The sequence below is a fragment of the Neurospora hispaniola genome, assembly GCF_033458365.1.
Source record: "Neurospora hispaniola strain FGSC 10403 chromosome Unknown B0T23scaffold_4, whole genome shotgun sequence".
NCBI classification, from domain to species: Eukaryota; Fungi; Ascomycota; class Sordariomycetes; order Sordariales; family Sordariaceae; genus Neurospora; species Neurospora hispaniola.
In genome coordinates this window covers 826,311-849,060 of record NW_026944409.1, presented here as the reverse complement: position 1 = coordinate 849,060, position 22,750 = coordinate 826,311, and the positions used below count along the sequence as shown (strand labels likewise).

Sequence of the window (22,750 nt, the reverse complement as noted above, 5' to 3'; positions counted from 1 at the left end):
GGTTCTTCATTCGAAGGTTTGTCAGGCCGATCCACTCTCGGCACGCAGTGGGATTCGCTGGAATACATCATCGCTTGGCTTAGTGGAGAGTGTTGGCGACATCCACAAGGATCGAGTTACGTACCGCCGCCGCCGCCGAAGGAAAAAGCCCACGCCAACGTCCGACGGTTTTGACACATCGGCGGCCGATTTCAGCGACTCACCGTTGCCGGCGTCCACCGTCATCCACCATCGGCACCGAACTGGCCCCATCTTTTTAATTTGGCCAGGCTAGCTCAGGGCTTGGCCAGTCCCCTGCCCGCTTACCTTTACCAGGATCTAGCAGGATCTGCCGTGCGCTTCCGCCGTCGCTTTTTTTCTTCTTTGGGCGTCGCGGGTGTCGTGACCGGCCACTGGCACAGCAACACCACCGTTTCCAAACCTCTTGGAGCTCCTCGCAGCTCGGCCACGGCTTGAACCCCGTCAGTCAGAGGGGTGAGGCCAAGACACGGTGACAGTCGGACGCCAATTGGTCATCCACTTTGTTGGTGCTCCCTCCCCTGCCACTCCGAGTCTGCCCAGGTCCCCCTTGATTTGTTTGGTTTCTCTCTTGACATCCTTCCACACACCACAACAACGTCCGAGGCTTTGCTTCTCTCGGGCTCCTCAAGAACTCCAGAGGCTCCGGTAGCCCAGGGTCTTATTTTTCTCCAGCTCCTCACCTTATCCATCCGGAACGGCTAATTAATTCAAAACATCATCAGGGCCTTCCTTGTCTTCTTCTCTTCCGTGCTGTCTCCACGTTCCTGGTGTCTCCCAAGGTGTATCTCCTGTTGATCTGGAATCCTGTTTTTGTTTCTTTCCCTTCCTTCTTTCGCGACTTTTCTGCTTTCTCCGATACGACGCCACCGGACCGCCGTGGTAGACCTCTCATATAACGTTCCATCACCCCCTTGCTTCACCACGTTCTTAGCTCTTACGCCCTCATCACCACTGGCCAACTGTTGATTAGGCAACCGCATTTCGACCTGCAACTCTGTATACAACCATCGATGTGAAGGCCAGCTCATCAGTCAGGGCTCTCCATTGTTCAGTTGAGACGGGGAGGAACGGTTTCGCTTTCGTCGGATTGCGCCAGAGCTGGAGTCCACTGTTGACCGTTGAGTTGATTCAGTTCCCGTGTTTCGGGATTTGCGCATGTGGCAGTGCTCTGAGAGCAGGGGGATATAGCTGGGGATTGTTTTCAATCGGCTCCCGGGTTCCGAATATCGAGACTTCATATAAGAGGGGGGACGGCCAACTACGTACCAACACCTACCTACTTTACATCGCGGCTGGTTCCGTTGAGACGGACTCGGCAACGGCTTCTATATTCGATCCTTCCTCATACGGCACTGCACTTCCTTCCGTATCATACACACCCCTGCGCACTTTCCTACTACGATCCGCTCACTTAGCAATTTCCTCCCTTGCCATACACATCCTGTCGACCCCAAACGGAAAGGGCCTCCGGGGCCCTAGGGGTACCTCACCACCATGTTTCTTCACTCGGGCGCCAGCATGCACGGTCACGAATACTCCAACAGACCCTCGTCGTCCCATTCTTCGCACAAGCTACGACCTCCCCTTCTGTTCTCGGCTCTCTCACCACCAAAGAGCCGCGTGACCACCACGACTACCGCCCTTCCAAAGAAGCCTGTTTTGCGACAACGGCCAGCATCAGAGTACATTCCCCGGAGCCGCACTCCCGAGCCCTTAGTTCGCTTCCTGGAACCCGATGTGGTGGAACCCCAGACGCCTGAGATGCAACATGACGACCACCATGTCTTCTCTGACTCCGAAATGAGCGAGACGGCCGCCTCGGTCGACGGTCACTCCGAGTCAGGTCGCCGTCCCCGCCGCCGTCGGACGCCCTCGCGCAAGAGCACCAGTACCACCTACTACCTTGGCTATCCTACTCCAAAGAAGCTTGGAAATCTCAAGGTGATGCATACAGTTCTACCTAGGCTGCTTTTACAACTTAAAGCGGTCTCTCCTGATGGCCATGCGCGCCCTATGCTCGAGGTCTTTCCGTCTTCGCGGATCGCCGGCCTTGTGATAACTCCCCGATTAGCAAAGCGATTTCCGGGCATTTTCGGGGTCAAGCGCCAGCTTGGGTACGACGATCTAGTGTTGATGAAGCGGGATGATGACGAGTCGGAGCGGGAGGGTTCGGAAAGCGGCGACAGTGACGAGACATTTGAGAAGAGCAAGCTTCTTGCTGTGTACAGCCCGGTCAAGCATTCGGAGGAAACGGAGATTGTATTGGGAGATGGATCCATCTGGACTGCCAAAGCGTTGCCTAACGGGTCCTACGACTTTGTCCATGTCGATGAACGCGGTCATGTAACGACAGCCCGCTGGGCTCGCCGAAGCGCTGGCAAAACACCACCTACATCCCCAGCGGATACACCTGCGCCGCCGCCCGAATATCCTCGCTTCACCTTCAGTATTCTCAACCCCTTGTCACGACGCCATCCAGTCATGGCAACCCTAACTCACTGTACACTCGTTGTCCAGGACACTTACACTACTGTATCCTCGTCCTATGGTCGCTTCCCACCAAGGCCACTTGGTCGCGCGGTTTCAGTCAATGCTCTCAGCCGGGGTGGCTCATCGTCTTGCCCCTCGAGCCCACAAACCTCATCACCAGAAGATAGCGAAGCTGACTCCGGGATCGGCATCACCCAGCCTGAGCCCGAGCCTGAGCGAACCGTGCGCATTATCGACGAAGCCACCAAGTCTCTCATTTCGACCACGGCCCTATGGATAGTCCTGCGGTCAGGATGGTCGCCAAATTACGTTCCCAGCACTCACAACCACTCCAGCCCCTGCTCGGACGACAAGTCACCAACAAGTCCAACGACCGGCAACGAAAAGACCCGCCGCAGGCACACATGGTCCCGACCGATGGCATCCGACTCCTTGTGCTCCTCAAAGGGCAGCACCCCGCCAATAAGCAGGCAGCCGTCCGACGCAGAAACACCACGGTTACAACAGCCAGCAACACCAGCGCAATCGGCCAAACCAAAACGCCACTCCATGCCCGCCCAACCTATCAAGAAAGCTATCAGCGAACGGGGCACCTCACCCGCGCCTTCTGCCAGCAACGTCCGCCTACCCGGCCCGCGCCGCGCAACCAGCACCGGTGCCAACTTTATGCGACACCGCTTACTTTCGGAAGCGCAAAGCGATCAGGAACTGGGTAGCCCTATTAGCGAAAAGGTTCGGCACGGACTGCAAGGAATGTGTCCGTTGAGGAACAGGTCGGCGGACCCGCTGGTGGGCGGAGGGCTACTGCATTCTCAACACCATTACTTTGGGCATCAGAGGGACGATTCGATGGCGTCAACGTACTGCGCACCTATTCAGGAAATTAGACCTTCTATGGATGTGAGGCCAACGACAGAGAAAGTAGTGGAAGAAGAGAAAAAGGCACGTGAGGTGCCGAAGTTGGTGGTCGATACCACCTTTGCGGTGCACAAGGGTGTCAAGGGGGAGAAGGAGAAGAAGCCAGGCATGAGGATGATGCTGAAGAGGTGGGTTCATAAGCTTGGGTCTCGTTAGAGACGATGGCCCTCGATGAGAGGGTCTCACGGAGAAGGAGTGAAACGGCGTGAAGGAAAGAGGAGAGAAATTATTATACCCATTTGTTGTTAGCCCACTTTTTTCTTTGTTTTTTTTTCTATTCTTTTTCCACATTGGGCCGGAATAGGGTGCAGAGGGAACTGGAATTGGCATGGAGTCAATGGTCCACACTCATCTCATCCATACCCACGATACTACCATACTATACCATTACCGTATATATGTTTCAATGAGATCACTGAATCATGAATCACGTACAAGGCTCTTCATAAGTTCTCTTTCTAGCTCCTCATCTGCTTCGTTGCTAATCCAACATAGAGCTAGTCTTTGAATCACTACCCACCCACATAACTTGTGCAAGGCTCGCTAGTATTTTCGGTTTACGCCAAATGCCCCCCCCCCCCCCCCCCCCCCTGAGCGACATCTCAGAACTCGCTTTTACACAGATCATTGCTTCATTAGGACCGGTGCAATGCCGGATGATTACCTAGGTCTATCCGATTGTACCTAGGGTACCTAGACTGTCGGAGTTTATGGTATCATTGCATCAGAGCCAGACTTACCACGAGGCATGATCTATCTTCAACTATAAAAATTACCCGAATCGGTGCCTAGAAGTACTAGGCGAGCTTCCGAGCCGGCGTGTAAACGAGGCTCCAGCGCGTGGATCGGACATCCAAGCGTTATTGAGTACCTACCTAGAATAGGGGGTTGAATAAATCAATCGGTCGTATCAATAAGGTGCGTGGGGTTGGTGGTGAGGAGGCGAGGAGTATAAGCTGTATCAATACCTCGAGATGAGCGTCGGGACCGGGACCGGAATTGTGACTACCGAAAACAAGGAGTTGATTGAATGGGCGCTTCGGAAGAGGTGGTTGTGCGGTGTTTGTATGTGGAGTTGACAGTGGCTGGTAATTCGGAGAATGTTATGGTTGAGGTGAGGGGAGGGGGTCGGGAGGGTGATATGTTTTGGTGGGGTTTGGGATGGCAAGATGGATTGGGGAGGAGCTTCCACTTGGGGAGGGGAAAGGGATGTCGGATTGGATTGATGACTAAGGAAGCGTGGACGACTTCGGAGGTGAAGAGTGATGTTTTTGCGTTGGGTAAAGTAGGTGAGGGGGTGGTTGAAGGAGTGGAAGGGGGAGATGGGTAACGACCACTTACCTAACTCGGCTTGAGACGAAGTGACGGGAACTTGGGTGATGGGAAATACTGTCTCGTCAGGGCTCGAATCGCCTACCTTCCCAATGGCTACGAGTAGGTAGGGAGATTGTTTGATTGGTGGTTTGGTTTGTTAAAAAGAGAAAGGCATTTGAGTGGAGAGCACCTTCCAAATATCACAGGCTGCATGCGGATGGAAGGTTATATGGCAGTCGCGGCCCACCACTGCTGACTGCAGTGCCTGGAATTATCCCAGTCTGCCGGGCATCTTCCCTCTTTCAACCTTAACCTTGTTTTCCCAATTAATCATCGTTTGGATGTTCGCCTTTCTTGGTTTAACTTTAGGCCTGCCATATAGCCGACGGATTGGTTATCTAGTTGGCGTTATTCTTCCTTGTTCTCCTGCCCCTACGCTAACGAAACATCGACCTTGGCCAGGGTGAACCTCAATCGCTGCCGATCATCTAGTGCGTCTCTTCAACAGTCATGAAGCACTACGGCAACGGCCAAAGATGGACCCTTCTACGGAAAGCACGGGGCCTTCCAGTTGGAGACACTCAGCCTCCATTATGATGATCGGTGGTGATTGGGCTGGGGATACCCATAAGATGGTATTTTGACAGAAATGGTTTGCTAGGTATTTTCTCCCCATTTGCTTGCTAGTGTGTGAACGTAAGCTAACCACACTGCCTCACGAGTGCTGGACCAATTGCCTTCGGATGCCCACCTGTAGGGCCTATGAAACCACGCAAGCCACGTTGTCAAGACATACCTGCTAGTAATACAAGCCCGCAAATGGAGGCCGCTGCTGTCTGCTACATCAGCTGACAGATAGGTTAGGCTGTGAGGCGCTGGGATTTCTGCGAGTTTATCTCCCCATGGAACCAAAGAAATAACCTCAATCTCGACTCCAGCAGGACTTTCCCGAGCTTCAAATCGCAGCCCATCATCCGTCAGTGTTCACGACGACTATATTTACGGATCCTTTTCGTTGCTGCCCTTTGCTGCCCTTTGTCCGAGTTATCGACATTAAACCGGGGTTTCACAACGATCAAGGCAACAATAGAGGAAGCTCTCGCTTGCGCATCCCGCATCCATCCTATCATTACATCCGCACTTCGGCTCAGTCCAAAAGTCTCCATCTCTTGATGTAAATTTCGCCCTTGGCACAACCTACCTAGCCACGGCGCGTTCACGTCTGTTCAAGATTCCCTTGTGTTGTTGCTTCGGGATGCTGTCACACGACGGCCACAGAGACGACCATGACAGTGGTGACGCGAAAGAGAACAGCAACAAGATTAGTGAAAAGGGGAATGACAAATGCGACGAAATGGCGGACAAAAAGGTCGGCCCAAACGTGGGCTTCGACGAAAAGAACTCAAATCTGTGCAGCACTTGCAGAAAAGTGGACTTCAAGTCACTATTCTGGTCTCATGACTGTGAGGTAGATGCATCGCTGCAGCGCAACAGATGGGTCAACTGCGATACTCATCGGCCAAAGTGCCGTTGCATACAGGAACAAACATTTTGTTCGGAATTTCGACTTTTGAACTTCAAGTTGTTATACACAGGCTTGCTGGGCAAGTTGAATAGCCAGGCGTCTGGTTGTTCGTTCTGTGCTTTTCTGTATCAGTGCCAAGTTCGCTTGAATCTGAGTCCCACGAAACAAGAACATTGGCGCTGCAGTATCAGGCCGGAATGTTCACTGGAAGACTTTCTACCAAAGCTTCGCAAGCCGAGCGACCCCTTCTTACAAGACGTTGCGATTTTGCAAATTTGGAAAGTCCAACTGACAGGAAGTGGCAGATTTATTCAGTCTCAGCTGATGCCGCAGCCCATTTTGCGTGTGGTTGACAGTAGCAGCAAAACCCTGATACGAAATAAACGTGCCGGCGGTGGACTTCAAGGAAGAAAACTTGATCCTAACAAAGTCAACTTGAATCTCATCGAGCAATGGCTAACGCTCTGCCGGTCGACACATTCCCATTGCGAAGACGTGGACGCAGGCAGAATACCAGGGCTTCTCGTTATTGACTGTACTACGAACCACGTCGTCCCTCTCCCACTTAGACAGGAGGCTGCCGATCAGGTGGCAAACTATGTTACGCTCAGTTACCTTTGGGGCACAGCTGAGGCAACCGGCGGGTCAGTTGTTCAATCGATCAACTGTGATGGTGTTAGCGTTCTTGCTCTTCCTACTCAGATACCCCTAGTCATCAGTGACGCGATACGGGTTGTAAAGCAACTGGGATACCGATATCTGTGGGTAGATAGGTACTGTATCCCACAAGAAGACGGGGCCGCCAAGCACATACAGATCCTGAACATGGGAAGGATATATTCAAATTCGATTCTTACGATCATTGCAGCAGCTGGTGATGAGCCAGAATACGGACTTCCAGGCGTGAGCTCACGATCTCGTGTCGCGCAGGTGGGAGTGCAAATCAACGACGAGATTTCTCGTACTATATGAATCACCAACGGATCACATCACCAATTCGAAATGGAATACCCGAGGTTGGACATACCAAGAAGGCCTTTTGTCGAAGCGAAGGCTTGTCTTCACAGATCTTATGGTCTACTTTCAGTGTCAGGAAATGCATGGCGATGAAGTCCTGTCCCTTCCCATTCCTGAACCAGGAGAAGGTTTTGATGCGATTCGTCCACTTTTGCTCAAGAAATCCGAGTTTGGGATGGTATTTCCGAAAGTGACCGACTGGGACGACCCTTTCACGGCCTGGGATAGAATCAGTGAATACGGACCGAGAGAACTTGGTCACGACTCTGATGCCTTGAACGCCATCAGTGGTGTGATGGAAATGTACGCGCTCGCAGCGGGAGACTCGGCGTTCAAGTTATTCTGTGGCTTACCCGTTTTGTCTATTCGCTCATGGGCGAAATATGATCGTTTATACAGCGAGCCACAGGCATTGAACTTTCGCACATCGTTTGAAGATGCAGACGCGTTCAAAGAAGCATTCAAGGCCCAGCGGACTGACGACAATAACCTTACTTTCAGCCTGGCTTTCAGTCTATGCTGGAGTCACGGATGGCGCGAATCGTTTGATTTACCAGCCAGCTTCGAACGGGCCCGAAGAAAAGTGTTTTGCAGCTGGACAACGGCTGGTTGGAGAACCAGAAAGGTTAAGCCCAGGAGAATTAACCTTTTTGACAGTTGCTTGAGAATCAGGGTGCAGTACAGTGGTGAACTGTTACTGAATTGGGAGGATGATAACCCAAGGATTCTTGATCTGTCACGTAACGGAAAGATACCGCTGAGTCTCAATATTACGGGCCTGGTTATGGATGTACAGATGGTATGGCAAGAACATCCATTAGACCCGGACGAAGATGGATGGGTAATTACACGACCTTTCGAAACAAGTCTAGGATCTCCTCAATGGCTATTTGAAGAAGCGGTTTCTGGCAAAGGAGATTGCTCAAAACTTCTCTTTCTGATCGTGGGATGCGATTACGAGCTTAATTTGTACGAACCATTGACACTTTCAGGGATGATACTTAGGCCGGTGACAAGGTCGTCAGAGGGGGAGGTTCGCACATTTTACGAGAGACTGAACAGTTGCTTAATCGAAGTGAGCAAAGATGACTGGCCACGATTGGCCAGCTTGACAAGGGAAATGGAGGTACGGCTGATATAAGACATAATGTAAAGGGTAGTTCCGGTTCACTGTTGTGCTGAACACGACCATTGTCGAGTGGCATGTATGCTGCTCGGTATGAGCTTCCTAGGGCTTTCGTTAATTGTTATCCATTTTCCTTTCCCTTTGTTTCTTATCTTGTTCCTACCGTTAACTTAACCAAATGGCGAACATGTTATGGCTTCCACAACTACCTTAGGTAGCTATGCTTTGCAAATCACCTCCTCGACCCAAAAGCTCATGGACGACAGATGTTTTGGACCCAAAGAGACTCAATAAAGGACCATCTCAACCTCATACTCCCTATCCGCCCACAGCGTATACTCCGGCCTCGTCTCCGGCCCACAGCTCCCCGTGCCCAAACCATGATGCATCCAATCCAAATGCACAATCGTATCCTCCCTCCTCTTCTTATGCAACTCAAACGGGTGTTTCGCCGCCTCCACATCCATCACCTTATACCTACTCGCCTGAAAACTCGTATTCTCTCCATTGGGCTCGACAAACCTCGCTCCCAGTACCATGTCCCACCCCTCCGTCCTAAACTCCACCGACCTCACATCCGTCCTGTTTCCCCCCTCCTGCGGGACCTCGTACTCAGTCCACAGCTCATCAATGGTACTTGTCCAAGCCCCAATAAGCTGCGACTCCTTCTTATCGCGGTACGACTCCCCCGGCCCGCGACCCTGCCACGACGCAAAGTGCACGTCGTTCAATCCAACCTCTAATCCTAAGCGCGCCCAAGCACGCGGCAGCCAGTTACCTACCGGTTTGCCGTGCATCTTGACCTTCACTTTGCCTCCTTCAAGAAAGGAGTAGACGGTTATGGTTTCGAGTGCCCAGTTGAGCACAGGGGGCGCGAAGCGGCCTTTGATGGTTACGGTCGGAGGAGAGGCGGTAGGGTCCCAGGATGTGGAGAGGAGGTGGTGTTTGGCCAGGTTTAGTCGCGAAGAAGTCCAGTTGCGACCAAAGTCGCAGCCGTGGTCGTTGTCGGTTTGAGCGCGGTAGAGACAGAGGGTGAGGGGGGTGGTGAGGATGTTGGCGGAAGAGGGGGAGCGTTTCCAGCTTGTGAGGGCGCCGATGGAGAGGTCGAATTCGTAGGTGTTGGAGTTGGAGCCGGGAACGGTGATGGAGAGGAGAGTAGGTGAGAGAAGGTCGAAGTGGGCGTTGGTGGCGGCGGGGAGATTGGCGAAGGGGTTGTGCGGGGGTGTGAGAGGGAGTTGGCCTGTGGCGATGATGTGGTTGGGTTCTGCCCAGTTGGTGGCCTCGGCGAGGGAGAATTCGAGCGTTAGGTAGCAGTCGTGGCGGCCCGCGGCTTGGAGCGCTTTGGCGTCGAGTAGGTCGGAGATGGTGATGAGGGCTTGTTCGTGTGGTTTGACCCCTGTGGTTTTTATTTTCGTTAGTGGTTTGGTTTGGAAGTTGGGGATGAGTTGTGATGGTAAGTACCTTTGGGGATCTTAACCTCCCGTTTCTCAATCCAGTCGGGCTCATCATCCGAGTAGTAATAGAGACACTTGAGGTGGTCAAGAGTCACAAAGTCGTATCTGTTGATGATTCGCACCTGATTCCTGTTTTCAAGCTTGAGTGTCTGGACAGGCTCAATGGCCTTCTTGTACTCTAACAGACCAGGGGTGGGAGTGTGATTAGAGAAACAAAGGCCATCCAAGACGAAGTTACCATCGTTGGGCTCATCTCCAAAGTCACCGCCATAGGCCATGTACTCTTCTCCTTCTTTGTTTTTGGTTCTCAGACCCTGATTATTTGTTAGTCGCATGCAAAGGATGGGAGATTTGAAACCCCGGATACATACGTGATTCGCCCACTCCCAAACGAAGCCTCCCATTAATCTAGGCCATTTGTAGAAAAGCTCAATATACTCCTTGAGAGCACCTGGTCCGTTGCCCATGGCATGGGCAAACTCGCACATGACGAAAGGTTTGTCCCACGACGGCTCCCTGGCGTAGCGCTCCATGTCGTCAACCGATGTGTACATTCTGCTGAAGATATCGGCCGAATGAGCGTTCCAGTCACCTTCATAGTGAATAGGACGACTGGTGTCGACGCTCTTGATGTAGTCGTACATGGCTCTGTGGTTGCTGCCGTAGCCGGATTCATTTCCAAGCGACCAGATGATGATGGAAGGGCGGTTGTAGTCGCGCATGACCATCTGGCGTGCGCGGTCAAGATACGCCTCCTTCCACTCGGGGTTGTCAGAGAGCATCTTGTTACCATCACCTCCGACAACAAAGATACCATGGCATTCCAAATCAGCTTCATCCAGGATCCACAAGCCGAGCTCGTCCGCCAACTCATATAGCCGAGGGTCGTTGATGTAGTGGGAAGTCCGAATGGCGTTGATGTTGTGCTGTTTCATGAGCAACAAGTCTCTCTTGAGCCACTCGTATGGGACGGCGCGTCCGAAATCGGGGTGGTGTTCATGCCGGTTGACGCCTCTCAGCTTGATGGGATTTCCGTTGACGGAAAAGACACCATCAAGAAGTTCAACGCGGCGGAAACCGACTCTCTCGGTCAGAGCACAATCCGGCATGCTCAATACTAACGTGTAGAGGTTCGGCGTCTCGGCCGTCCACTTTAGGGGGTCTTGGATGTTGAACTCCATAACGGTGGACTGTTCTCCAGATATTGTCCCCTGAATGACTTGGCCACCACTGGGATTCAGCAACCTGAAAGTAAACTCTTCCGGGCTGCTAAGTTCAACAGTCACGGATAGCTTGGCATCCTTGTACTCGTTGTCTAGGGTTGGCAGAATCTTGACATCCTTGAAGTGAGACTTCTGGGGAAACTTGTGTATCCAGACATGGCGAAAGATGCCACTCAGCCACCATTGGTCCTGATCCTCGATGTAGGTGCCGTCACATCGCTGGTAGACCTCGACAGCGAGAACATTATCTCCTTCGAGATTCACATAGGTGGTAATGTCGAATTCGGATGGATTTCGCGAGCCTTGAGAGTAGCCGACATGCTTGCCGTTCAACCAAACTGTAAAAGCCGAGTCAACACCTTCAAAGCGAAGGCGCAGTTGGTGGTCCTTGTCTTCGGGTGCAAGTTGGAAATGGGTCACGTAGCGTCCGCACTCGTTCTCATCAATGGGGACATGTGGAGTGTTCACGGGGAAAGGGTAGTTGATGTTGGTATAATGCGGGCCTTTTCCGAAGCCCTGAAGTTGCCACATGCCCGGGACATGGATGGGTTTCCAGTCCGGGTCCGTGAAGGAATCGAAGTGTTGGAAGCCCACTGGACCTACCAAAGGCGACTTGGAGAGATTGAACTTCCACTCGCCAGAGAGAAGCTGGGCCTTGGCCAAGGAGACATGACGAGTTAATGCTTTCTCGCTGTCTGGGTAGAGGAAGAAGTGACTGCGGGGAGGCAGCGTGTTGCGATGAATGACTTGATGGTTGTTCCAGTCCGGGGTTGAGCTTGGATAGACTGATGACATTTTGGCAGGTGTTGAGAGGTCTGAACTCATCGAACCAAGAACAGAACACTAACAAGGCGAAGATAATGGAGTATCAAAACAGAGAGGACTGATTTCGTGAGACAAGCGAAGACGTGTGCAAGTGAAATGGATAAGAGTTCTCCAAGCAACCCGCGGGTCTGATACTCCTTTCCAGATTTCCAGGGCCTCTAAAGATGACAGAGGGTGACGGTCAAGGTCAGATTGATGAGACGAAAAAACGAGAAAGTGGTTACGGTCATGATGTCCTGCCGACGGATATTTTGGTGTTTCCCAACTGGAACTCCTCGGTCAGTCAGCTGCCATGCGGTGTGCACGAAACATGGCCAGCGATGCATATGCGGGGAGAAGCAATGGAAGAGTGCGGGGAACATCAAGAAGACGAGGAGAAAGGAGGATGATCTACGGTGTGTGTCTTGGGGTTAGGGTTGGATACTGATGCTGCATGTTAACCGACTTCTTCCATTCTTCAACTCTTGGACAGGGAATGGCCTCGTGTTTGGGGGTTAAAAGTAAAAATGAAGGGTATAAACACTAAAACCGGATATAGCAGTTGTTTCGATCCTGTACCGATTGTTGTTGTTCCATTTGATCTGCAAAACAAGTCCGACATCAAAGGGGCCACGAACCAGGATGCGGTCTCCTGCTAACAGCACTGACATCAGCAAGCAACCTGTGCACCCCCAATTCTCCTTGGCAACGACAACCAAAACAAAAACATCACCAGACTTCTTCCACAGAAACAACCCGGTGATCCAAGATAGATTGCAGGAAGAGCCGCCCTTTTCAATGCTTGCCTTTGCCCGTCACTCACATGCAATATGATCTCCTCGGTTTCGGCTATCACCATCCCTGGTCCCTGTCCCCTGCTATTGACAAGCACGCCATGGCCCGAAAAGTGAAACGCGGAGGTTGACGCTCCACGCTTCCACACACCAAAGTAGCAACAGCGGCATCTCGGGCCCGAAAGTGTGGACTGGTCTCCTTTTCGCTAAACCAACCGATTCGCGGACTCCTCGATCATTTTCTCTCTTTGGAGCCTCCTCCTCATCTCCCTTCTCCTTCATCTCCTTCCACCATGGAGCATGACGTTCCAGCACGCCAGTCGTCCTCGAACGAAATGATCTCTCCGCCACCCCCACCTACACCGACTCACAGTCATGGCAGCGCTTCCAGAAACTGTCAGACCATAGTCTCCGCACTCTCCGGGTAGACGGGTCGACATGCCATGGCCTTGGCCAACGGGGGGATCCGTCTTGATCTCTGGTACTGGGACGTGCTTGATACATATATTAACTGCATTATGACCTCTTGTATGGACCGTTTTGGGAGGCTCTGCTGAACGACACCTCCAACCATTGTGTCAGCCTGTCATGAAGAGCATCTCGGTGATCCAGCTGCTTCTAGCAGCCGCGGCAGCTCCTGTGAGGGCTGCTGCTTCCTGGAAGAACGTCAACATTGGCGGCGGTGGTGGTTTCGTGCCTGGCTTTGTCTTTCACCCAACGGAAAAGGGCGTTGCCTATGCTCGTACCGATATTGGCGGTCTTTACAGACTAAATGCCGATGACTCCTGGACTGCCATTACCGACTCCATCACTACGGACGACAAATGGTAAATACTAGCCATCGTCAACTCCCCTAGTCACCCGCACGCTGACCATACAATCATCAGGAACAACTGGGGTATCGATGCTGTTGCTCTCGATCCTCAAGATCCCGACAAGGTCTATGCCGCTACCGGCATGTACACCAACTCGTAAGTCCTGGAACAGTCCTTCGTTCCCTTCAATGTAGGCTAACACAACTCTAGATGGGACCCCAACAACGGTACCCTTATCCGCAGTTCCGACAGAGGTGCTACATGGTCTAGCACCGAGCTGCCCTTCAAGGTTGGAGGAAACATGCCCGGTCGCGGCATGGGCGAGAGACTTGCTGTCGATCCCAAGAACTCCAAGATCATCTACTTCGGTGCTCGCAGCGGCCATGGCCTCTACAAGAGCACAGACGGCGGTGTCACCTTCTCCAAGGTGTCTTCGTTCACCGCTGTCGGCGACTATGTCGTAGACCCATCCGATACCACTGGCCTCAACAACGACAAGCAGGGCATTGCTTTTGTTACTTTTGACTCGACTTCGGCTACCACCAACGGCGCCACGTCCCGCATCTTTGTTGGTTCCGCCACTAACAGCACCTCTTCGGTCTGGGTTTCCAACGACGCTGGTGCCACCTGGTCCGCCGTCGCTGGCCAGCCCGGCACGTATTTCCCTCATAAGTGCAAGCTTCAGCCCACCGAGAAGGCCCTCTACCTTACCTATAGCGACGGTACTGGTCCCTACGATGGCACTGCCGGTGCCGTTTACCGCTACGACATCACCAACGGTACCTGGAAGGACATCACTCCCGTTTCTGGCAGCGACCTCGCCTATGGCTTTGGTGGCTTGGGTGTTGACATGCAGAACCCCGGTACCATTATGGTGGCCAGCTTGAACTTGTGGTGGCCCGATGCCCAGATCTACCGCTCTACCGACTCTGGTGCCACCTGGTCTCCCATCTGGGAGTGGGATGGTTATCCCAACATGAACCAGTACTATGGATTGACCGTAAGGCGTTCTCTTTTCTCCCATACTCATTTGACGTTATACTAACTTTCTAACTATCAGACCCCTAACGCTCCCTGGATCGAGACCGGCTTCCTCTCTCAGGATACCAAGCATCTCGGCTGGATGATCGAATCCCTCGAAATCAACCCCCTCGACAGCGACCATTGGCTCTACGCCACCGGTCTCACCGTCTACGGCGGCCACGACCTGACCAAGTGGGACACCGTCCACAACGTAACCATCCAGTCCTTGGCCGTTGGCATCGAAGAAATGGCCGTCCTCGGTCTCGCCTCCGCCCCCGGTGGCTCCGAGCTTCTCGCGGCTGTCGGTGACGACTGTGGTTTCACCTTCAAGGCCAGCTCCGACCTCGGCACCTCTCCCAAGACGCCCTGGATGACGCCCCAGTGGGCCAGCTCCGCCGACGTCGACTACGCCGGCAACAAGCCCGCCAACGTGGTGCGCATCGGCTCCGGCTCCGGCGCGCAGCAGGTGGCCGTATCCTCGGACGGCGGCGCCTCGTGGCACGCTCACAACGGCACCGACACCACCAAGAGCAGCGGCACGGTCGCCTACTCTGCCGACGCCGACACCATCGTTTGGTCTTCGGGCACCTCCGGCGTCGTCCGCTCGCAGAACCAGGGCACCTTCACCGCCGTCGCCTCGCTCCCATCGGGCGCCGTCATCGCCTCTGACAAGCGCAACAACACCGTCTTCTACGCCGGCTCGACCACCGGCACCTTCTACCGCAGCACCGACACTGGCGCGACCTTCACCGCCGTCTCTGACGCTTTGGGATCCGCCAAGGCCGTCCGCGACATTGTCGCCCACCCCACCGTCGCTGGCGAGCTGTACGTCAGCACGGACGCCGGCATCTTCCGCTCGACCGACTTTGGCGTCTCCTTCACCAAGCTCAGCGGACTCACCAACACGCAGTCCATCTCCCTCGGCGTCGGTTCCGCTTCTGGCTCGTGGAACTTGTACGCCTTCGGCACCGGCGCCAACGGCAACAAGCTGTACGCTAGCGCCGACGCTGGTGCTACTTGGACTGACGTCCAGGGTGCTCAGGGCTTTGGTTCCATCGCCGTGGCCTCTAGCAAGGTACTCGGTTCCGGAAACGTCGCTGGGCAGGTCTATGTCGGCACCAACGGCCGCGGTGTGCTGTACGCGCAGGTTTCTGTCAGCGGCACCGCCCCTGGTGCTACGTCGTCGTCTTCTGCTCCGGTGAAGACTTCTTCCTCCACTGCTGCTGCTGTGTCATCATCTTCTGCTGCGGTGAAGACTTCCTCCACTTCTGCTGCTGCTCCAGTGAGCACGACGACGAGCAAGGCTGCTGCTACTACCACGCTTGTGACGTCGACTGTCAAGCCTACTACTGCTACCTTGACTTTGTCGTCGGTCAAGACTACCTCGACTGTCGGCGCTGAGCTCGCGCAGCACTGGTATCAGTGCGGAGGTGTAGGCTGGACGGGCCCGACGGCTTGCGTGTCGCCTTATAAGTGCGAAAAGCAGAATGATTACTATTCGCAGTGCGTGTAAGCAAGTACCAGGGCAAGTGGAAGGGGGTGTGTGCATGCCTGCGGATGGGATGTGATGAGAAGTGGAAGACTGATGAAGTGATGGAAGGGTGATTTTTGGTTGGTGAACCTACTTAACTTTTTTCATTGTGAATATCTTGACATGAGCATTTGTACATATGAACATAAATCTTGCACATACAATTTCAATTTCAATTCTGTTGGATCCATAACCTAACCCATTGTTCCTCGTTTTGATGGATATGCTATACTTTCGAGTCCCCGTATGTGCGTAGCAAGAAAGCGAATGGTTCTTGTGAGGAAGACAGAGATATTCTTTGTCATCTTAGTTTAACAGGTATGCGCAGCACAGCTAAAATCGTGGCATCTCCCCATCTGTCACTCTGTAAGATTGAATCTGCCCATGAAATTGTATCGAAAGATGCTGTATGACGCATGCTTATTTAAACTAAACGAAGAAAAGGTGAGCATACGAAGACCTGCAGGCAGAAAGATATAAGTAACATGTAATGGGCAAACTTTATGCCGCGGAGGAACAATGACACGAAAACAAGGAAAAGCACAAAACGGGCAAAAAAGCTAAAAAGCCGAGGAAAACGAAAAAAGAAACTCCGGTACGGGGAATCGAACCCCGAGCTTCGCGGTGAAAACGCGATATGTTAACCGTTACACTATACCGGATGTTGAGTTATTATATGGTGCTAGTTGAGCTAACTATGTACACGCATTGGGGATCAGCAAGATGGGCCGGAACTAACCAACTTATTGTTGCCTGCCCAACGAACCGACAACGACCACCAACGAACTGAATCAAGGTCTTACTGACCAGTCAATTGGGTTTTGGTACACTACTATGTACACAGTGGAGTGTACACCAGAGGACCGCCAAGCTTGCACTTCCAGGTTGTAGTATACCTAGTATAGCAGAGTGTAGTGTACAGGGGTGTGTTGCAAAATGCAAAATGCACAAAGGCAAAATGGCAAAAAGAGCCGCACTGCAGGGTTATATGCACGCAGTCGGGTTTGGTACTGTCGGCGAGAAACCCTTGCCGGCCAAGAAACAGAGGTAACCCCCGAAGAAAAAAATGAAATGAAAAGAGGAGAGTGAAACACAGATTGGCAGGAGAAAGGAGCAAAAGAAAAGAGACGCAAAAAAAGAAAGCGTATTTTAGCTGCAACTCGTTTCGATCGAGTGACCTCCGGGTTATGAGCCCGGCGCGCTTCCGCTGCGCCATGCAGCTTTTTTTCTCTGTTGATGAAATAATTTGCTTTTCATTAGGAGTTATGTACTCACACCAATGGGCCTCATGGCTAACAAGACTCTTACTGAATGTACCAGATCCCCATGTGGGACCAGCAACAATGATGAACAAGTCTGAAAAGAGGATTCAAATAAGGGCAGACAGTAGGTACGAAATGCATTTAGCTTGAAAAGAATATCATTTTAGTGTACATGTATCGTTGGTAATCCTAACACTATACTAGAAGTGTGCCAGTCCATGGGCTATGTATATATATGCATACCGGTAAATGCTTTTTTTGTTCAGTTCAATCCAAGTTCCCACGTGCGATTCGCATTCGCTCGTTTGTCATACTATCCAAGACTGAGTTCCTTGGTTCAGATCTTCCCTTGACAAATATGTGGAACAGGAAGACCAGTCCACCCACGAGCCTGCTTCGTGACATAGACCGAGACATCTTTCCATGCCTGGAATGTTCCAGTCCCATCCATCCCTTGGAGGGTCATCCATCATTCAACTCCTTAACAATAACAACAACCCCGTTCACCTGTTCACGCACAAAACTTTCATCCTCTTCTCTTTCCCCTTTCCCTTCTCCTTTACATAATCCATTGCCGAGCAGAATTATCCCAAAACCCTTCCACCACCAGCATGATAAGAAAACCTCCTCCCCAACCCCGGCCTCAGTAGCCCAGGTCTACTACTACTACTGCCACCTCCAGGGGCTCCTGCACCACCATTGCCATTTCCAGCATCAGACGGTTGATTCTCCTTCGCAGCAGCATCCTCTTTCCTCCCTCCCGCATCAACCTTTCCTCCTCCATCCACCTCCTTCGCTGACATGACACCCAACTTCCTCAACACAGGCGGCCTGCTCTTGATCCCCAGATCAACAATCCCCACCTTCTTCCCACCGTTGCTCTGCCCCGACGCCGTCGGCGTGAGTAAACCCGTCCCACCAAGCGGCCGCGCGTTACTCCGATTGATATTCAGCGTCTTCAGCGGGGTGCTAGGCAGGTTCTCCTTTTCGCAGGGCAAGAGGGTGTCGATCTCCTTTGCCAGTGCCGTGTTCGGTTTGTTTCTTAGGTTGCCGCCGCCGCCAAGACCGAGGTTGAGGTTCAGCGTTGAGGCGCGCGGGTTGGAAGGTGGCAGGGTCACGTTGCGCGGGTTTAGGTTGATTTTTCGGGGGGCAGGTTTGGGGGTAGCGGGAGGGGTTAGGGCGATGGGCTCCTCGGGTCCGGCTTCGATGTTTGGAAGGGCAGTGTCACGTTCGATGCTAGAGACGATGGGAGGCGTATCTGGCAGGGGCGGATGGTGAGGATCGAGAGGAAGATGCTGCTGCTGCTGTTGCTGTTCGATGTCCGCGGACATGGATAGTCTACTTTGTGCTCCGGCGCGGGCGAAGAGATCTGGAGTGTTGCTGGTGCTGATGGTACCGCGACCTCCATACTTGCGGTTGTTGTAGGCAACTGTCGAGCCGGGGAAGTTGTCCTCGTCTGAGTCATCGTTTTCTCCCGAGTCACATTCGCCGTCCAAGTCGGAATCCTCTGATTCGGCCTCCCATTCGTCTTCGTAGTGGTTCAGTTCGTTTTCGAATTCGTCGTCATCGTCGTCGCTACCAAAGAGCGTCAAGTCGTCATCCTCGTCCAAACCCGCCAGCAACCCCCGCAGCGCAGAAACTCCAGAACCGCCAGCAGCAGTAGACCTCCGTCTCCGTATTGGGTACATCATCTTGGCTATCCGTTCGCTTTCCCTCTCCGCAAGCCCCCGGACACAGAATCCTTGGATCTCAGTCATTGCATAGTGCAACCTATGCCAACGCAGTTCGAGATATGCCATGGCTTCCAGCTGTTCGGCGCGCTGGGCAAATTCGAGTCTTTGTTCGGGGGTGAGGACGATGCCCATCGACTCTAGGCAGGCCAACGGCGAGGCCTTCGGTTTCGAGAGGTGGTTCGACATGGGACTGGGCGACAGACCGGATGGAGTACTGCGGGTTTTGGAAGGCAAAGATTTGCTCGAGTCGTGTGGGGAGAGGCGCAGTTTCTTGATCTCGTTGACTGGTGGTGGTCTTTGTCGCGGGCTTGGGGTCTTTTCCGGTCGTCGCGTAACATTAGGGGTGGGCCTTTCGGGCGTCTTGGGTCTCCCACTCCCTTCCTTCTCTGGGGGCGTCCTTGGCCTACGGGGAGCAGGCGAACCTTGGTGGGTGATGAGACTGGATCGCAGGTCCTGACTACTCGCCTTTTTCCTAAGCTGGCGGTGTTCCTCGGGACTCGACGCCGGACTTGGTGTCCTCTCCTCCCCAGATATCCTTTTTAACTTGTCTCCTTCTGGTAACTGTTCTCTCCTCTGCTTAGCTTGCAAAAAAGCAATAGCCTGGGTATACTCCTTCTCGATGACTGGCCGAGCATACTTGGCGGCTTGTTTTGCTAGCCACGGGTTGGCTGCCTTTATCGCGGCATACTCGGGTGCTATGGATGGCCATGCGGCAAAGTCTTGAACTATTTGGGAGGCTTGTTGTGTCTTTTGAGCCTCTTGCTGGAGGCGAAGATGGGTACGCTCGAGGTCCGAGATGAGTTTGTTGAGCAGGTTGACCCTCAGCTGGATGCCTGGGTGGACGGGGGACCATTCTCGGAGTGGGCTTGGGTGTTCTCGTTGCTGGCGCATCAGACTGAGGACCTCGATGTTATTGAGTTGTCTCTTTGGAGCGCAGCCGATGGAAAGAGACTGTCGTCTGGAGACGGCCTCACTGGGCGATGATGATGATGATGAGAGAGCCATTGGGAATTATATGGCTTGATATGCCGATGGATGAAACCTGTAAATGGTTTGTGGCGGTTCCCAAACGGGTTCCGTCGAGCGATAGACGGATGGTGTATGTCGGCTGCGAACTCGCTTGGCTTCAAGCACTGCTATGCAAAGCGTTACATGTGATGTGGGTTAGGCGGTGTGGACCCCGGGTTTCAAGCTCTTAAAGTCGTCGGCTTATGGTAACTTGAAGGCCTTTGAATGTCTTTCGATTTCAACGAGGTGATTTCAGGGGCCTGGCCGCCGATATAGAAGCAAGTCGCCGTGGTTGATGTCGGAAGTCAGAAAGGTTGAAAGTAAACAAAGCCAATAATGCCTGGCGACTCCGTACTTGCAGATTCTGGGATGAAAGTGGGGTTTCGAGCCGATCGGGCAATAGTATGCCAACAAAGGACTATACCTAAGAGGCACTTTCTCTGGCACCGTCCAAAATTATCCACAATGTTGCTGTGGTTCTCGATGTCTCTCGACACAAGCAGGGACCCTTTGGGATGTTGACTTTGTGGTTTTATTTCCATTGATTTGTTTTCTTTTCGGGGAAAGACGGACCAACCACAACTTGAAGCTGGTCACTGTGTCCCAGTTGTGGAGTCGCACAAGTTGGAGTCGTTGGAGATGACAGTGGACCCCAGCAACCGCTCTAACTCCAGCCTTATCATGCGCCCAACCGCTTTCGGATGTGCGAATGGGGGCTGAAATGTGGGTCCCCAGTGGTCTAACCAAAAAAATACAAGGTAACCTCTGCCGTTGTCGTCCGCTTTGTGCCTAATTCTTTTTGCAAGCAACTCCCATGTTCACGACGGTTAGTTATCTTTGAGAGGACGCAGACCGCCGTTGCTCAAACTGGTTTTATATCTGATTGTCTCATGTATACTGTCACATCGTCTGGATGATCATGATGAGAGCTGTTGTTAATTACAAACCACGCTATCATAGACGAGAGTACCAACGGTCTTCTGAGGCACGCTCCATGTGTCTATTCCTTTTGGAGTCCCATAAATCAAACTGCAACAAGAATAGCAAATCCTCTTCCCGATACGATTATCGAAACCGCACCCCATCTTCTAAGCTGTTCTTCGCAACGTCGACAGCAGAAGCGTCGAGTCCGTCAGAGCTTGCTAGTGCGACCTCTCCTAGACTTAGTAGCCTCAGCTGCTCTCGACTCAACTCCTTCTTCAACACCGAACCTTGTTCCTGGCTCCTCGCCAACCCCCCTTCTCCCCCTTGTTCATTTGTAGCCCCCAACACGACTTTTCCGGGTTCACACTCCTCTTCTTCGCGACTCTCTCTCCGCATCCGCCTCCTCTCCATTTGCCTCTCCCAACTCTCCCTCACAGCCCTCCAATACCTCTCCTCATCCTCCATCACCAACGCACAATGGCTCGCCTTTTCAAACCTCTCCGCTCTCACCAACCCTTGTCTTTCATCATCTCCTCCCCCCTTCTTACTCTTCTTCTTCACCACCAACTTCCTAGCCTGCCTCACATGCCTCTCAACATCCCTCCACCCCACCACCTCATCCGCTTTCGAATACAAATACAACCTCCCCGTCCCCGTTCCCCCTCCTCCTTCTTCTTTTCCCCCATTTCCCTGTCCCCCAAAAAGTCCATCATCCAAAACTCCCCCCCTCATCCCCTCAAAATCCACCCCCACCCCACCCAACAACTTTTGTCTTAGCACATTCTCCCCAATCGCTCTCGGTAGTCCGTGCTGTATTCCCGCAATCAGGACCACCGCGCTCCACAACCCCCATCGCTCCATGCTCTGTAATACCCAAGGATGATGCGAGGGCACAGAATGCACTGCTGCTCCATAGGTCTGCGCAATGGAAAACGTGCCAGGGCAGGAATCGAGGATTTGTAGCGTGACGGGGAGTGAGTTGTCACCAAAAGAGGAGAGGTAGGTGTGGGCTAGTTGGAGGGATAGGTGGCACCCGCCGTTGGAGAAGATGTGTAACAAGATTCCCGTGCCTGTCCCGTGACTCTTGTTTTCCGGTGCGCTATAAGTTGCTCCTGCATGTAATTGGGAATTGGAGCGATCGTGGGTAAGGAGGACATGTCGAATGACGTCTCTTGCCGGGGCTAGGTTTCGCCGAATGGCCTGTTCGGAACGGACGGTGAAATCGGCAATGACGGTTTGGATGACGAGGATGGGCGAGGCGGGGAAGAGACGCCGGTAGCCTGAGGTGTATTTGGCGATGCGCCGGGGAGTGGCGCCGCCTAGCCAGGTGCAGAGAACTATGAGTTGAGGGGTATGGTTGTGGTTACCGTCATGGTTTGGTGGTGATGCTGCTGCTGCTGCTGCTGGATCCAAGAAGAGGATTCCGTTGCCTAGGTCCTGAAATTCCGATAGGGGAGCTGGACCATGAGCATAATTGAATTTCGCTCTGGGTGATACTTGGGGGGTTTTGGTCTTCGATCCGGTCATCGCTGATGGATAGGTTATTGAATTACCGCAAAGGTAAGGAAACAACACGGCAATTTGAAAAGTTGGGGATCATCGCCATTTTGTTTGGTGGTGTCTGGTTGTTGTTAATCCAAAAAAGCAGGGGCATGGTTGGCTGTGATATGTCAGCCACTACTACTAGTTCATACCAGTCTTGACAAACAATATCACCATCACCGCCTGTTCTGGCCAGTAACAGACAAACAAAGGATGACCAACAATT

The 22,750-nt window shown here is 52.8% G+C and overlaps 6 protein-coding genes and 2 non-coding genes across 8 annotated transcripts; 3 read left to right on the top strand and 5 right to left on the bottom strand.

The window, feature by feature from the left end:
* Positions 1-1,515: 1,515 nt before the first annotated feature.
* On the top strand, positions 1,516-3,926 carry B0T23DRAFT_357590 (uncharacterized protein; the record flags this gene model as incomplete). The annotated part of the gene is made up of 2 exons (XM_062836196.1): positions 1,516-3,505; positions 3,558-3,926. The coding sequence occupies 2 exons, from the start codon at positions 1,516-1,518 to the stop codon at positions 3,602-3,604; spliced, it is 2,037 nt and encodes a 678-aa protein (XP_062692688.1). The 3' UTR covers positions 3,605-3,926.
* A 2,171-nt stretch (positions 3,927-6,097) lies between these two features.
* B0T23DRAFT_441768 (heterokaryon incompatibility protein-domain-containing protein) lies at positions 6,098-8,594 on the top strand (the record flags this gene model as incomplete). The annotated part of the gene is made up of 3 exons (XM_062840790.1): positions 6,098-6,272; positions 6,339-7,171; positions 7,206-8,594. 3 exons carry the CDS (start codon positions 6,098-6,100, stop codon positions 8,424-8,426), a joined length of 2,229 nt encoding a protein of 742 aa, XP_062692687.1. The 3' UTR covers positions 8,427-8,594.
* Positions 8,595-8,698: 104 nt separating this feature from the next.
* Positions 8,699-11,883, bottom strand: B0T23DRAFT_316644 (glycosyl hydrolases family 2, TIM barrel domain-containing protein; the record flags this gene model as incomplete). Its single annotated transcript, XM_062834947.1, has 3 exons — positions 8,699-9,807; positions 9,873-10,179; positions 10,237-11,883. 3 exons carry the CDS (start codon positions 11,881-11,883, stop codon positions 8,699-8,701), a joined length of 3,063 nt encoding a protein of 1,020 aa, XP_062692686.1.
* A 1,391-nt stretch (positions 11,884-13,274) lies between these two features.
* B0T23DRAFT_317870 (uncharacterized protein) lies at positions 13,275-16,037 on the top strand (the record flags this gene model as incomplete). The annotated part of the gene is made up of 4 exons (XM_062835031.1): positions 13,275-13,513; positions 13,574-13,657; positions 13,712-14,501; positions 14,562-16,037. The coding sequence occupies 4 exons, from the start codon at positions 13,275-13,277 to the stop codon at positions 16,035-16,037; spliced, it is 2,589 nt and encodes an 862-aa protein (XP_062692685.1).
* A 608-nt stretch (positions 16,038-16,645) lies between these two features.
* On the bottom strand, positions 16,646-16,717 carry B0T23DRAFT_t169. The gene has a single exon. It is a non-coding gene; the product is annotated as a tRNA-Glu (tRNA).
* Positions 16,718-17,205: 488 nt separating this feature from the next.
* B0T23DRAFT_t168 lies at positions 17,206-17,277 on the bottom strand. The gene has a single exon. It is a non-coding gene; the product is annotated as a tRNA-Met (tRNA).
* A 162-nt stretch (positions 17,278-17,439) lies between these two features.
* Positions 17,440-20,209, bottom strand: B0T23DRAFT_136723 (uncharacterized protein). Its single transcript, XM_062832287.1, has one exon. The coding sequence runs from the start codon at positions 20,053-20,055 to the stop codon at positions 17,902-17,904; it is 2,154 nt and encodes a 717-aa protein (XP_062692684.1). The 5' UTR covers positions 20,056-20,209; the 3' UTR covers positions 17,440-17,901.
* Positions 20,210-20,888: 679 nt separating this feature from the next.
* On the bottom strand, positions 20,889-22,736 carry B0T23DRAFT_420078 (uncharacterized protein). The gene has a single exon (XM_062839726.1). It carries the CDS (start codon positions 22,507-22,509, stop codon positions 21,124-21,126), a length of 1,386 nt encoding a protein of 461 aa, XP_062692683.1. The 5' UTR covers positions 22,510-22,736; the 3' UTR covers positions 20,889-21,123.
* Positions 22,737-22,750: the final 14 nt, after the last annotated feature.